Source organism: Agelaius phoeniceus, chromosome 4, assembly GCF_051311805.1.
Source record: "Agelaius phoeniceus isolate bAgePho1 chromosome 4, bAgePho1.hap1, whole genome shotgun sequence".
NCBI classification, from domain to species: domain Eukaryota; kingdom Metazoa; phylum Chordata; class Aves; order Passeriformes; family Icteridae; genus Agelaius; species Agelaius phoeniceus.
In genome coordinates this window covers 335208-351069 of record NC_135268.1, presented here as the reverse complement: position 1 = coordinate 351069, position 15862 = coordinate 335208, and the positions used below count along the sequence as shown (strand labels likewise).

General features: G+C 50.2%; 1 protein-coding gene across 1 annotated transcript; it reads left to right on the top strand.

Annotated features, from left to right (window-relative positions):
- Window positions 1-2772: 2772 nt before the first annotated feature.
- LOC129120186 (GTPase-activating Rap/Ran-GAP domain-like protein 3) lies at window positions 2773-7115 on the top strand. Its single transcript, XM_077176653.1, has 7 exons — window positions 2773-3204; window positions 3729-3793; window positions 4412-4475; window positions 4725-4751; window positions 5109-5184; window positions 5961-6082; window positions 6620-7115. The coding sequence occupies exons 1-6, from the start codon at window positions 3058-3060 to the stop codon at window positions 6026-6028; spliced, it is 447 nt and encodes a 148-aa protein (XP_077032768.1). The 5' UTR covers window positions 2773-3057; the 3' UTR covers window positions 6029-6082; window positions 6620-7115.
- The last annotated feature ends 8747 nt before the right edge of the window (window positions 7116-15862 follow it).

The window sequence follows — 15862 nt, the reverse complement described above, 5'->3', positions numbered from 1 at the left end:
TGCAAGACCCTCAAACACCACCACAATCACCAGCTTGAGTTGGTCTGGGCAGCACTAATTAAAAAAAAAACACCTACAAAAATAGAAAAATTAAAAATAAAAATTTATTAAAAATAAAATATAAACTAAATGCTTTATAAATAGAAAAATTAAAAATAAAAATTAAATAAAAAATAAAATTAGAAAAATAAAATAAAAGCTTTAAAAATAGAAAAATAAAAAATAAAATTAAAAAATAAAATTAAAGCTCTAAAAACAGAAAAATTAAAAATAAAAATTAAATAAAAAATAAATAAATGCTTTAAAAATAGAAAAAATAAAAATTAAAAAAAAAATAAAATTTAAAAAATTAAATTAAAAGCTTAGAAACAGAAAAATTAAAAATAATAAGTAAATAACTAGAATTAGAAAAATAAAATAAAAGCTTTAAAAATAGAAAATAAGAAAAATAATAAGTAAATAAAATTTAAAAACTAAAATAAAAAGCTTTAAAATTAGAAAAATTAAAAATAAACATTAAGTGAAAAATAAAATTTAAAAAATAAAATAAATTAAAAATACATGAAAAACAAAATAAAAACCGTAAAGTGCTGTAAAGTACCATAAAAGTTCCATAAAGGGTAATGCCGTAATGCACGACTGTCGTAAAACTGCCGTAAAGCGCGTCTGTCGCAAAAGGTGTCGTAAAGCGCGACTGTCGTAAAAAGGCGCCGTAAAGCGCGACTGTCGCAAAAGGTGCCGTAAAGCGCGACTGTCGCAAAAAAGTGCCGTAAAGCGCGACTGTCGCAAAAGGCGCCGTAAAGCGCGACTGTCGCAAAAGGTGCCGTAAAGCGTGACTGTCGTAAAAAGGTGTCGTAAACTGCGACTGTCGCAAAAGCTATCGTAAAGCGCGACTGTCGCAAAAAGTGCCGTAAAGCGCGACTGTCGCAAAAGGTGCCGTAAAGCGCGACTGTCGCAAAAGGTGCCGTAAAGCGCGACTGTCGCAAAAGGTGTCGTAAAGCGAAAATGCCGTAAAACTGCCGTAAGGCGCGACTGCCATAAAATTGTGCCGTACAGGCTGGCGGCGCCCTGGCCGACATGGGGTGTCGTACAACATGGCAGCGCCGTGGCCGTCGCGGAATGCCGTACAAGATGGCGACGGCCGCCCGAGTGGGCGTGTCCGGGGCGGGGCGCCGTGTCGACGGGCTGACGTCATTACGCAGCACTCTGCCTGCAGTTCGCCGATGCAGACGGCAGGGGGCGCTGTGCCTGCAGTTCGCCGATGTAGACGGCAGGGGGCGCTGTGCCTGCAGTTCGCCGATGCACACGGCAGGGGGCGCTCTGCCTGCAGTGCGCCGGTGCAGACGGCAGGGGGCGCTGTGCCTGCAGTGCGCCGATGCAGACGGCAGGGGGCGCTCTGCCTGCAGTGCGACAAAGCAGACGGCCGGGGGCGCTCTGCCTGCAGTGCGCCCATGCAGACGGCAGGGGGCGCTGTGCCTGCAGTGCGCCCGTGCAGACGGCAGGGGGCGCTGTGCCTGCAGTGCGCCCATGGAGACGGCAGGGGGCGCTGTATAAATAGAGTATTAAGTATAATCTATATAGAAGAAGGAATAAAAGCTCTATGTCACCTGCAGCTGTAGAAAATTTCAGGCTCCCATGGAGGAAATAGTTTTCCTAAAATCATTACCGTTTGGGGGTTTTTTGCACTCCCCGGTAGCCTGAACGTTTCTACTGCTGCTTTTTTATTCTAAAGCTAGAATGGAAAGCCAAGATTAGAAATACAGGGAAAGAAAGAGAGAAAGAATTAAAGAGAGAAAGAAAGAAAGAAAGAGAGACAGAAAGAGAGACAGAGAGAAAGAGAGAGAGACAGAAAGAAAAAGAGAGAGAAAGAAAGAGAGAGAGAGAGAGAGAGAGAAAGAAAGAAAGAAAGAAAGAAAGAAAGAAAGAAAGAAAGAAAGAAAGAAAGAAAGAAAGAAAGAAAGAAAGAAAGAGAAAGAAAGCGAGAGAAAGAAAGAAAGAGAGAGAAAGAAATAGAGACAGAAAGAGAGTGAGAGAAAGAAAGAGAGAAAGAAATAGAGACAGAAAGAAAGAGAGAGAGAAAGAGAGCGAGAGAAAGAAAGAAAGAGAGAGAAAGAAATAGAGAGAGAATGAAAGAGACAGAAAGAGAGCGAGAGTAAGAAAGAAAGAGAGAGAGACAGAAAGAAAGGTAGACAGAAAGAAAGAGAGAGAGACAGAAAGAGAGAAAGAGAGGGCAAAAGAAAAGGAAGAAGAGAAAGGAAGAAAAAAAATGAAAAAGGAAAAGGGTGAGAGTGAAAAAGAAAGAGGGAAAGTGGAAAAGGGGGTGAAAAACAGAGTGAAAAAAAGAAAAAAGAGTTGGAGTGGAAAAGAAAGGACATTCGGGAGGGGCGGTGCTGCCTAAGGTGCTTCCGCGCCCAGGAGCGAAGGAGCCGTTTGATCCCCTGGCGGGAGCGCAGCTCCCGGTGGCGGAGAACGGAGCGGTGGCTGTCAGTCCGAGACTCCAACTCCCGGCAGGCCCTGCGGCCGTAAAGCGCGGCGTCTGACGCAACGGCCGACGCGCCGTAGGAGTGGCTGGCGGCCCGAGGCGGCCGCGTGCCGGGGGAGCGGGCTGGGCGCGGGGAGCTCCCGGCGCCTGTGCCACGCGGGACGGAGCCGCGGCAGCGACGCTGGAGGGGCGAAGCCTCCGTCCGGCCGCCCGCACGGAGCCGAGCGGCGCGGAAGGGGCGTCCGCCCGGTGCCTCGGCCTCGCTCAGCGGTCCCGGTGGCGAGGGCTCAGCTCGGGCGGGGCGCGCTGCCGCCCGCCGATGGCGGAGCGCCGGGCGGTGCTTTGCTGCCGCGGGCTGGGACCTGCAGGAGCCGCCCCGGGCGAGCGGCGCCGGGCGCTGCCGCGGTCACTGTGCGGCGGCTGCCCTCGGGCTGGCGGAGGCGCGGGAGCCGCCGAGCTGCAGCCGTCTCCCTCGGGCTGCTGCCGCTGCTGCGGGCGGGGGCGGACGAGCGGCTGCGGAGGCGGCTCCGCGGCGGGCTCAGCCTTGCGAGCAGAGAGCGCTCGACATCGCTGGCATGACACGGCTGCTGAGTGCCTCAGTGCTCGTGGCTCTTTCTTCCACGCAAACGGATGGAGCGGCATCGCTGAGCAGTAAAACACAGCGATGGCCCGGAGAATGGCGAGCGCAAGGAGCGCCGGGCAGGATCCTTCTGATGGCACAGGTGCGATCGGCAAACTCAGCCCCTTGTGCCCCTGCCCTCCCGACCCCCAGGGGAAATGCTCTCCAGCCTCGAGCTGCTGAGAGACAAAACGTGTGATTTGACACTAGGGTCCGGAAAAGGTTTCCGTTTAGATTCGCAAATGCCTCCATTGTTCTCGGTTACATCCTAGGATCGGTTTTAGGCAGTGACTTTATACCGCTTGTCGGATTTTCTTGTGCAATGGTAAGAAAATAGGCAGGTCTGATACTGGTTTCACTTTTTTTCTACTTCATGTTCCATGAGCTGCTTTTATCCGAGCAATTGTTTTAAAGTTCTACTGTAGGCGTTTATGGTTCACTTTTTTTTTTCCTTTGCAGCACCCGTGAATTTTTTTTTCTCTAAATCGGCAGTAAATGTAGCTGAGTAAAATTACCTTGGTTTTCTTCCTTCTTTTTTAACTGAAATGTTTTTATTGATAATCCTATTTGAATATGCAGAACAAGTGGGTATGTCCTGTAATATATCCCAGCTTTTCTTGTTTACAGGGTACTCAGAAAATATTTTTCCCTTCGAGTCCCACTGAAACATTCTCAGTGCAATCTCCATTAAGGTATGTGTTTACAAATAAGCCACCATCAGCTGAGATATTTGCCTGTGTACCTTTTCCTGTAATTCAGAGCTTGCGTTCTGTGATTTTTATGATAAACCTATCAAACTTGCGAAACTGTTTTGCAAGTCTTAATCGTTGAAGGCAGCAAGAAGTGGTTTTAAAGCCTGTTCTTGAGCAGACAAAGGGAAAAAGTGTGAATTTGATGCTGAACTTGTCCTTTTTCATTTGACTTGCCTTGAATTATTTAGGAAGAGAGAGAACTAGAAAAAGAGAGAAATAGAATTGGTTCTTGAGCCCTCCTAAAATGCTCCCCGTGATTCTGTGTGGAGCCCAAGTGAAGGGTGATGGAACAGAGCCCTGTGCTTTAGAAGGAAATCAATTTCAACCTGATCTCCACCCTGAGTCTCCCTAATTTCTGTTTTTAAAATGCAAACTCAGTTTAGGAAGTGTTGGGAGTCAGTATTTTGGGGAAGAAATGGCAGTTGCACAAACCGTTCCATTTCCCAGAGGCTCTGGGAAGGATTCATTTTGTAAGCGCTGTAACTGCCATCGGTTGGGGGTTCGGGGTTGGAATGTGCACTTGCCCTCCTATAAAGCACTCGTTCATTTGCATTTCAGTGCCAGGAGTCTGGAGAAACTGGAGAAGAGCCCAAGAGACATTTTTCATCCTGAGATACAAAAGGTAGGAAGGGACTTTTCTTTGTTTGGTTCTTTTTCTTTATGATTTCCTGGAAATAGAAGTAATTAAGTATAGATACCACTGGTTTGTCTCTTCCAGTAGCAGATAATAATAATAATCTAATACTACTTAAACTGTCTCTTTATCCATTGAACTGGCCATTTCAAATCCAAACTTGTAAACACCAATAAAACCATCATCCTTGTAGAATCTTTAATAGGAGGGGGCTAAAGATGCTGTTTTTGTTGACAGGATTTATTGGTTCTTGAAGGGCAAGAGGTGAGTACAAGCCTGACTACTTCTTGCTCACAGACCCGTCCGGTGAATACGGCTTTGTATTTTGATGGACTTTTGATGACTTCTAAATCAATTGCTCGTTACAGTAAAAAGAAGTCATGTTTTTTTGAACCTGACAGCAAAAATAACTTGAAGCACCAACTTAATAATAATAGATCACCAATATAAGTTAATGATTTTATGCTATACTATCAAAGTTTAAAGGTAAATCATTATGTATTAGGAGATGGTATAAAAAGTATGTTCTAATGCATAGGATGTATGCAAAGATTAGAGGAAACAAATTTTTATGTCTTCTTTTTGACTGTTCACCAAATAATATTTGGTTTTATTTCCCAGGGATCGGTGAATTTTAAATTTGGAGTCCTCTATGCTAAGGATGGTCAGCTTACAGGTGATGAAATGTTCAGTCATGGTGAGTTTTCCACCTTCTCCTTAATTGTTTTGCTCATCTGAAAAAAAAAAAAAAAAAAAAAAAAAGGTATGTTTATTATTTGTTACCCCATTCTGTCCGTTTCCTCGGTATTTGCTGGAGCTCTGCTTACCCAAGCTTTGGGCAAAACAAGCTTTGGGTTCCTTCTGTCCCACTGGGAGTTGCCCAGTTTGGTTGCATCTGGTGAAATTCACCCTGAGCCCTTACAGAACCAGCTCAAACCAGGTGAGAGCCATTCGCAGCTCTCTCAGGACACCCGGAGGAGGATGGGTGACGTTTCTGAGCATCTGGCAAGTGCACTTCTATCAAAACTCGGCCTGTGACATTGCTGGGGAAAACCCTGCTGTATCCTGAAGGGTTCCTCAAACTCTGTTGAGGATCCAGTTAGCAGTTGCTCACCTGGATGGTTCCAGCTCCACAAGCTAACACTTGTACTCTTGCCCTGTAGTTTAGATCTATTGTAGTTTTGTTATTTTGCAAGATTTTACGTCTTTGGACAATAACGTGCATTTCACTCTTTGGAACCTCTCGGATCGTGCTTTGGTGCAGCACCACCTAATGGGACACTTGGCTGCTGTGCTGAAGGGCTTGGTTACTGGAATTGTAAATCCCGGAGAGTTTGTCAGTCTTCTGTCCCCAGGGAGGTGTCACGCTTTGTTCACCGTTGCTCTGTTTGTCGGGTGCTGCTTCTCGTCGGAGGTATTAACTTCAAACTGCCCTGTTCTTTTTTTAACTTTTTTTCCTGGTTCTCTCCGTAGGGCAGGGAAGGACTCTCGTATCCCGGTCGTCAGACTCAGCGCTGCCCGAGAAGATACAGAGACTGTAAAAATCATAAGGAGCAACTAGGACTGCAGAGGAAACAAACTGGAGAGAACAAAAGGTGATATTGTTCTCCTTCCCCTGGATTAGAAACATCCACTGTGCTTTGATGCCGGTGGCTGCCAGGGGCTCGTTAGGTCTCTTTAGGCAGGTGTAGGTGTTCACTTGTAGGTTTTCTCTCTGGACAAGTCAATTCAGACTTTGCTAAGCTTATATTTGAAAATTACTCTCTAGTTCAGTCCAGCATGACGTTTTTGAATGTTGTAAAAAACCATGTTACTTGGAAATCGCCAACGATGAGAAGCTTTTGGGAAAAATAAGATTTTGGTGTCAGGAGATACGGGAAGAATTTAGTGGGGACGTTAGACTGGCGTAAAGCCTGCTTTAAGCTGGACTGGCACACTTGCAGATCCCCTATCCAACAGGAGTGCTTAGATAGCCTGGGTGCTGCCCATTGTTTCTGTAGGAATAAATGTTTCCTGGCCTTCAGAAGTAAGCTGCTTTGAAAACCTGGAAGTTGCAGTACAGTGACAATCCACGTGCTTGGGATTCAGAGGAGATTTCAGAAGGGTGATGGGCTTTTGTCTTTTCCTACCAGTCCATGTAATCCTACGGAGGAGTTTTTAATTGCGTGCTGCCGAGTCATCCATCAGAGCCCTGTTGTACCGATCATCGTGCAAATACAAAACAAAAAATCAGAGCCTGTCCCAGCCCTTGGAGCCCAGCCCATTATTTCCTCAGGCTGCCTCTGTGTGCCATTGATACTCACCACGGGAGCGAGCTGAGGGTGGCTGCAGCTGTTGGGAGCAAACTCCTTCTCGGCACACAGCAACAGAACTGGGACGACGCCTGGGCCAGCGCCTCTCTGCTCTCGTCTCCCCAATCTCCAGCAGAGCAGCTCCGGCCCATCCGGGTGTGCGTGACCCAGTTCCCGATGGTCTGAACGCACTGGGCAGCGCTCGGCTGCTGTGGGGGTTCAGGGAAGGCAGAGTGTGCATCATCATCCTCCTGAACCTACAGACAAACCCAAGGGAGAAGCCATAGGGTGGCAATCAGTCGCATCCATGCTAAATAAAACTCGCAGGTGTTTGTAAGGATTGTTTCTGCTTGTTCTTTGTTGTGCTTCTGTGCTTAGAAAGCGTCCCTTGAAAATGAGTTCAGTTCATCACTGGAAACTTTGTTTGCAGACCCTCACTGAGCAGAATTTGTTGCAGACTCGGTGCACGCTGTGCTGCCCTCCTGGGAGTGTGAGGAGCTCCAGCGTGCTACTTTGTGCTTTAGGACACTCTGAGGGATTTATTCCTTTTGGGATCCACGATGAGAATTCCCAAGAGAGGTAGTAATAAGGTATGACACTGGGAAAAAGCCTGTGTCATTGGCATGTTGTTGTTGTCAAAAGTTAATTTTTTCTTAGCCAGTAGTCAGCTTTTTGCTTTATTTTTGTGGTATCAGTATTGGATTGTTTAAAAAATTGCTTCAGAAGAACTGCAGTGGCTGGCCACCAGGACCTTGTTCAGATTTGTCTATTTGCTTGTAGCTAAAACGTTTCCATATTGTTTATCATTCTATTGAAGAAACTGCTGCCCAGTCAACTAAGAACTCAACATCTCTCTGTCTAGGACATGGGGAGAGGATTTAGGTCATGTCTTTGTTTCCAGAAAAAAGTTCCAGTGTAGTTTCTAACTAGAGGAAAAGGGGGGGGGTGCAGACTCGGGGCTCTGATGCCACTGGGGGCACCCCGAGGTGCCCAGGAGAGGGAGCCCCACTGCGGTGCAGGAGCAGGTATGTTATCACGTACTAGAGAGCAAATTATAAATAGAAGTATGAAAATTATAAATATAAAAATATTTTTTAAGTCATTAAATAAAGTGGTTTTTTTTTACTTGTCAATAGGCAGGGTTTTGATGATAAAAATTATAAATACAAACAATATGAAGGTAGAAATCTAAGTCTAGAAATATATCATAAATACATAAAGATATATATTGTTTAAAAATATAAGAAAAAATAGTTGTAGCAGTAGATATTATACAAAATATAGATAATAATTTACATCTATTTTTAGATTTTTATATTATATAATTATTAATATAATGCATTAAAGAAACTATAAATAAAGATGTGAATATAATTATACAAAGTATAAACAAAAATATTTCAATATCGTTTAAAAGAAGGCGCTTTTTTATTTATTTGGTTAGAGATGGGGCTTTTATTTGAAATAATAGAAGTATCATAGAAATACAAATCCAACTAGAGAAAGATACAATCGATAGAGGAGGATATTTCTAAAACCACAACCGAACGCCGCCGCCTTCGGGGGAATCGCACGAGCTCGGCCGAAGCAAGGCGAGAGCGGCCGACCCTGACGGCCTCGAGCGAACCGAGGCGAGGCTTCCGAGGCTGCCTGAAGCGAAGCGAGCCGAGCTCAGGCGAAGCGAGCCTGCTGCTCTCGTGCGCGCTGCTTAGCGCCAGTGCGCTCCCAGCCTAATGAGCTCCTGCCCGAGCCCGCGCTCCCGGTCGTGTCCGCGCCGTGGCCGGGCCGCCCGCGGGACGCGGCAGCGGGAGAGCCCCGAGCCGGGCGAGCTGAACGGGAGGCGGCGGCGCTTGCCCGCCCGCCGTCGGGGAGCCGAGGCGAGGCGAGCGGAGCCGAGGCGCGCCGAAGGCACAGAGCGGCTGGGAGTTGGGCCGAAGCGAGGCGAGCTCGGCCGAAGAGGCGAATGCAGGCGCCAAGAGCCGAGTTGAGGCGCCAAGAGCCGACTGGAGCCGAGCGTCTCCGGAGCGAGCCGAGCTCCGCCGAGCGCCGCAGCATCCCGGGCAGGGCGAGGCGCCGGGCCGGGCTCGGGGTGCAGCCGGGGCTCTGGGAGGCTTCCCCGCCTGTCCCTCTCTCTAGCCCTCCTTCCTTCTCCCCGTCTTCGCCTTCTCTCGCTCCCTTTCCCCCATTCCCTCTCCCCCCGCAAAGCCGGCTCCTTCCTGTCCTGTCCCTAGCCCGCTACTCCCTTCTGTTCCCCCTGTCTCCTTCCTCTGCCCAGCCTCCCTGTACCCTCGTCCCGGGCTTTCCCTTCCCGTGCCGCTTTCCTGCACAGCCCGAGCTCCCTCGCCGCCCTTTCTCGTGCCCTGCTCTCGCTCCTCTCTTCCCGTGCCCCCTTTCCTTCTTTGCCCCGCAGCCGCGGGGCTCGGGCTGCCGGAGAATAAAGCCCCGAGGGCCGGAGCCCGGCGCCCCTGGGCCCTTGCGGGAGTCCCCGCGCGGGGCCGGAGGCTCTCGGCGGATCCCCCCGTGCCGCTCAAGCAGCGCGGCCGACAGCGCCGGAGCTGCGGCTTTGCCGGCATCGCGCTGAGAGCGGCCCCCGCTCCGTGCCGGGCCGTCGCCGCCGTCTGTGCCGCTCCCTCTCTCGCTGCCCCTGGCCCGTGACAGCGAGGCTGGGCAGGAACCTCAAGCCTTCTGGGGGCTGCCCCCCCTTTCTTGTTGCAGCAGAATCCCTTGCTGGGGCCATGCACGTGTGGGAAGGGCTTGGGGGAAGCGCTGCGCTGCTGTCCGGGGCAGTCGGATTCGTTCGGAGCCTTCTTTGGGGGTCAGGGAAAGGCGGGGTGAAGGCTCGGGGCTCTGATGCCGTTGGGGGCAGCCCAAGGTGCCCAGGAGAGGGAGCCCCACGGCGGTGCAGGAGCAGGTGGGGGGCGGGCGAGGGGCGGGGGTCACGCTGGGTGCCGTCCCCCAGAGGGACCCAAAGCTGCCACCAAATGCACAGGGAGGGGTGAGTGGGTGTAGGATGCTAAAACCTGGCAAGGCATTCGGTTTTCTAGGTATTGCTAAAGAATAGGAATTGGTCTCTAAACTCAGCTGGGGAGAAACCCTCTCTATGCACTCATTTGTTTACAGGAATGTAGAAGGTTCCGACTGGAGATGCGTAGTAGTTCTGAAGATATTGCCGTGAGGTTTTGATCTAGGAACGGAGCGAGCTGTGCCCTGGAACCCTCAGAACAGCTGCAGGGGCTGAAGGCGATAGAAAGGGCTCTCTGGCACCTTTTGCCTCCGTTCTCTGCCAGCGCCCAAAGCGTGTCGCAGTCCCGGAAGAGGCGCTTGTCATCCCGAGAGCCAAAAGGAAGACGTGTCAAATCCCAGCTCTGCCTTGTGTTTCGTGTGGGTTTTTTACTTGGTATTGATGTCATTCCAGAGAGCAAGGAAAGAAGAAATGTGACCGGCTCCCACTATTATTGTGTGAAGGCTTTTTTGAACGGCTGCTGTATTTATATTGTCTTTTCCCACTCCAAGCTTGACTTTTGCCCTCGTTTTTCGAGCTCTGCTGCATTGGGTGTCCCAAGGAGGGCGGGGTTCCTCAGCAGGGCTCTTAGGAGGCGGCGCTGATTCTGCTTTTTCTGAAGGCGTCTCAAAGCGTGCTACCAGAATGACAGTTTTGTGCACTGGAAAGCTTTCCCTCAGTGCCATCAGCGCACGTCCGTGTCTGAATTGTGGAAGCAGACGGACTAAGAAAAGCCAGCACCCGGAGCAGATTTCTGTTGGCTCTGTGTCTGTGAGAAGCGGGCTGTGTGCTGGACGGGGAGAGGCGCTGTTGGAGAGTGGCATCAGCGCCAGGTGTGAGCTGTGAGGATGATGGGGGGCTCGGAGCAGCCCCAGGTGTGAGCTGTGAGGATGATGAGGGGCCGTCTCCTGCCGGGGGGGCGAGGCTGTTTTAGGGGGAGGCTTCGCCTCAGCTGCCTTTTGCATGGAGCTGCTGCGTAGAGGGGTTCATGGGGGGGCTCCCGGGGCTGTCTCATGGAAGGACTGCGAGAGCTTCTCGCAGCGTCTGGGCGAACACCTGGATACGCGCTTGGATCCGCGGAGCATCGCTTCAAGGAGGTGCCGAGGGACGAATCTTTGTGCCGGGAAGCAGCAGCCGAACGGGTGAGCGCGTGTGGATTTGGAGCGGGGACTTTGGTCCTTTCCCTTTTCAATTGGATCTTGGCAGTCCCCCCTCCCCGCTTCCCCAGGAACAAAAAGGGAGCTTGTGAAGACAAAAGAAATGAAGGAGAGGCAAGCAGCTGCTCTCCTAATATTGTCTGTGTTTGAACTGGGAGGGATCCGCCTTCACCTGCAGTTCGAAGGGTGTTGATTGAAGGAAAAGCTGCCTTTTCCCGGCTGTTAGGGGTATCCCAGGGGTGACAGGGAATCCCTGCGTTCCATTTGAACGGGAATGGGCAAAGTATTGTTGTCATCGGATGGCTTTGATTTGAAGGCAGCCAGCCCATTTTCATCATCCTAAGGTTTAAATGGAGGGGACAGCGCTGGTGTCCCTCCTTTGCAAGGGTTTGAATGGAGGTCAAAATCCCCCTTTGCACATGGCTTGAAGGATTTCATTGGAGGAAAGCCCCTTCTTTTCTGCTCTCCTAGGGGATGAACTTGAAGGGGAGAAGCCATTTCTTTGCCCTTGTTGAAGCGAGGTGAGCGCCGCCCGCGGCGTCAGTTTCGGGGTTGAGTTGCGGGAAGCCGCAGCTCTGGCGGCGTTTGCAGGGCTGCAGTCGGGCTGTGCCGCTGCATTTGAGGGCGCTTCTTGTGGCCGCGGCCCGGGCCGGAGCGTTGCCGCTCGGGAGCGCTGCCGGCCCGGGCCGGGCGGGTGCCGAGGCGCACGGGGGAATTTGGCGCGGCAGCGGCGGAGCCGCTTTGCCGGTGCGAGCCGCCGTGCGGAGCCGAGGGCAGCTGGCGCCGGGCCGGCCAAGGGCGGCAGAGGCGGCGCGGGCGCTGCTGCGCCGGCCCGGCCGGTGCCGGCCGCTCTGTCCGCTCCGGGCGCGGGGCTCGGGCGCCGCCGGGGCCCCCCGGGCAGGGGGAGCGGGCGGGGGCGGGGGGGTCTCCGGGGCGGCGCCGCCCCTGCGCGCCGGAGCAGCCGCCGGAGGAGCCGCTTTGCCGCCGGGAGCCGCGCTCCGTCCGGGGCCGGCAGCGCGGGGTTGGGCTGCCACAAATTCTTGGGTGTCGCGGTTCGGAGGTGGCTTTGTAGGGATCGATCGCACGGGTTTGTTCTGGTCGCAGTGGGTGTGCGCTAAGGGCTATGGCGTTCTTCCTGACCGGTACGGTTCTCGGTTCTTCGGGTGGTGACGATAAAGGTTTGGTTTGAATCGAGTTCTGCAGTCGGATATTTTTTTTGCCGGGCTATTCTGTTTTTAAAGGCGTGCAATGGTTTCTACGGGTCGTTGGGTGAAGCAGCGGCTCGGATTTTAATTCTGTCGCCGTGGCTTTTATTAGCGTGGGCGTGTAGCGTTTGTTTCCGTGGGTTCGAGGTGGCGTCGTGTCGTTAATAGCAGCGGGGTTTTTAAAATCTCTCTAATTGCGTTTGTGTTTCTCGTCTTCCAGGGCTTTTATTTCTTTGGTTTGTTTGATTGTAGTGTATGTTTTATTGTTACGGATCATTTGGGAGATCTTGTGAATGGTCACGTTTCTCTTTCGGCTTTGTGTTTATTTCTGGGTGGTATTTTTATTTTGATCGAATGAGGTTCTATGCGTTTATTCTTCAGTTGGGAATAATTTTTTTGACGTAAATTGAAGTTGCTTTTGTTTGGGGGACTTTTGTTTTACAAATGTATTTTCTTTTTTTTTTTTTTTCTTTTTTCTTTTTTTTTTCGTTTCTTGTTGTCCTTTGACGTATTTGTTGGTTATTGATCAGTTTTATTTTTGGGAACGTGGGTATTTATATGGTGGGTCTTTTTAAGTAGGGTTTTTTTGGTTTTTTTTGGGTAGTTATTTTCTTATTTTTTAGTGGTTGAGATTTTTTGGTTTTTTTTCTATTTCGTTCATTAGTTCGCTTTCTAAAGTTCTTTTGACAGAGTATTGCTTATTCTTTGAGTTAGTGTAGATGTAGAATTTTGGTTAGTTTTTAAAATAACGTTCAGGGTCAGTGGCACTGATTGGAGTTGAGCGAGTTGGTTTGGGTTTTTTTAGAGGTTTTTGTGATTTGCTGCGTGTGTTTCTCAAGGGTTTTCTTTTCGTTTGGTTCCATTTTTCTGATGTGATGAGAACTGTTAGTGAAAAGAGTGTTGTGTGTTTTTTTCGCTGACAGTTGTTTGGCTGGTGGAGGTATCTTGATGGTTTTGGAAGACATTGGTGGGAATTCGCTGCTGTTTGTTTTGTCATTGCATTTAGGAATTGGATTTTAAATGTAAAATTCTAAGGATAGCTATCTTTAAACAAAACGAGTAGATGTGTAGAAATGGGAATAAACTTTTATTTTGATCTAAAATTTAACAGGTAACTTAAGTCATGATATATTCCAATAAGATATTGTATTTTTCAAAGAGCATTGTGTATGTTGATAGATATATCAATAGAGAGGCTAAATATAAACACAGCTCAAAGGAAATTTTAAATCTAGAAATGTGTTGCGAATCTATGCAGATATATATATATATCAAATTACTAAAGGATTGTAAATGTAAAGTGACATAAATCCATACAACACGTAATACAAGCGATACCGTATATATCTTATGATGGTATATTATAGGAAACAGCTATAAATCTAGTACGTCGCTATGATATAATATGTAAAACATTATAGATATGGTAACTGTAAATACAACAACATTATTAAAAGTAGTTTAAAAGAAAGGATGGTTTTGTTTTTTACTTGGCAAAAGCAGGGGTTTTATTATAAAAACTACAAATACAAATGATAGAAAGGTAGAAATCTACTTGTAAAAAGATCTCATGAATACATCAAGATGGATATAAAAATTGAAACTATTAGAAAAAAGAAGTTGTAGCAGTAGATTTGGTACATGATAAAAATAATGATTTATCTCTATGATGTGAATAATAGATATGTGCTATGTAATGATGAATGGAATGCATCAGTATAAACGGTGACTATAAAAGTGAATATAATTATGCAAGCTCTAAATATAAAACTATTTCAATAGAGTTGAAAAGAAGGGTTTTTTGGTATTTGTTTGGTTAGAGATGGGATTTTTTTTGGAAGAATAAAAGTATGATAGAAATCGAAATGGAAGTCTAGAAATATACAATCAATATATAATGATATTGCTACAACCACAAAGTATGAATAAATACAGATAATAGGAATAGGCATAATAGATTGTATAAAGGACGTAACACATCACTGTCCGGTCTAAATATGCGTGCGAATAGAACTAGAAAAACTAGAACTATCAAATTTATTTCAAGAAGGCATGAAAGAAAGGGGGCTTATTTGGTTCTTGTTTGGTAAGAGGCAGGTTTTTGGCATTTATTTTTAGAGGAGTTTTTGGGGGGGATGGCCCCTGTTCTTTTTTGCCGCCTTGGCCGCCCGCAGGCCCAAGGCGCGCGGCGCCCCCAGCTGGGGTGGGCGGTAGTGCTGCCGCCTTGTGGGCAGAGCGCGGTACTGCAGCCCGCCGCCGCCAGGCAGCCCTCTTGGGCGTGGCGCGTGGCGGAGTTTGGTTGACCTTCTGAAAATGGCGGCGAAAAGGGTGGGAAAGCGGAGGGCCCCCGGCGGTGTGTCTATGCGGACTGCCTGCACGGAACACCGACGCCAGCGCGGCCCCGGCGGAATTTTTGTGGCGTTTTAGGTGTACCCGACACGGGCTGTGGGGTCAGCGGCGCCGCGGGCGGGCGTACTTTTGCGGGTTTCGGACCGGCATGTGAGTAACCGCCTCTCTCGGCCGAGGTGGGGGGGGGGGGGGGGGGGGGGGGTTGGGAGTGGCGCGTCACCACTGTCGCGGGAGTTTGTTTGACCTTCTGAAAATGGCGGCGAAAAGGGCGGGAAAGCGTAGGACCCCGGTGTGTCTATGCGGACTGCCTGCACAGGACACCGACGCCGGCGCGGCCCCGGCGGGATTTTCTCTTGTGTTTCAGGTGTGCTCGACACGGGCTGTGGGGTCAGCGGCGCCGCGGGTGGGTGTATTTTGGCGTGTTTCTGACTGGCATGTGAGTAACCGCCTCTCTCGGCCGAGGAGGTCCTCTCTCGGCCGCCATGTTGGGAGTGGCGCGTCGCCAATGTCGCGGGTGGTTTTTTTTTTTTGACCTTCTCAAAATGGCGGCCAAAAGGGCGGGGATATCGCGGACCCGGGCGTCTGCCGCCCTTTGGCCAGAGCGCGGTACTGCAGCCCCCCGAGCCAGCGCCCTGCCCCTCGCCGCTGGCTGCCGGGGGCGGGGCAAGGACGCGGCTGCCGAGCGAGGCAAGGGCGAGGGGCGGGAGCGAGCGGCGGGCGGGGCGGGAGCGAGCGGCGGGCGGGGCGGGCTCGGTAAATGGCCGGGAGGGGTGAAAGACGTTCAGGAGTGCAAAAGGGACACCATGGCTGAGAAGAATGGCCGGGGAGGGGGGCGGCCCGGCGGGGCCGCTTTCGGCGGGCGGCGGAGGCGCGGTCGCAGCGCTCCGCGGGCCGGGGGCAGCGAGCGGGGGCGGGCGAACGCCATCGGAACGGGGCTGCACCCCCCCCCGAGCCCGCGCACGCGCCTCTCCAGGCGGCGGAAGCGACGGCGGGCCGGAAAATCCCGGCGGGGCGGCGGCGCTGCCCGCCCTTTGTGCCGCCAGCTTTGCAAGGTAAGACCGCCCGCCCCCTCCCGCCCCGCCCCGTCCCGCCGCCCTCCGGTGTCTGTAAACAGACAGACTCCCTCTGGCCTCCCACTTCTCCGTGCTGGAGAGTGGGAGAAAGGTCCGTGCTGCTTGCCGTGTCCTCGGTGGGCAGAGAGCTCTGACCTTGCCTTGCATGGGCTGCTGAGGATTGGATCCTTGGGGATGTGCTTGGATGCATTTAGTGACCTTTACAGATTTCTTTCCCTGCTTTTTTCAGTTCACAGAATCATGGAAGAATTCAGGTTGCAAGGGGCTCTAAAGATCACCTCATTCCAAGGCTGCTGCCG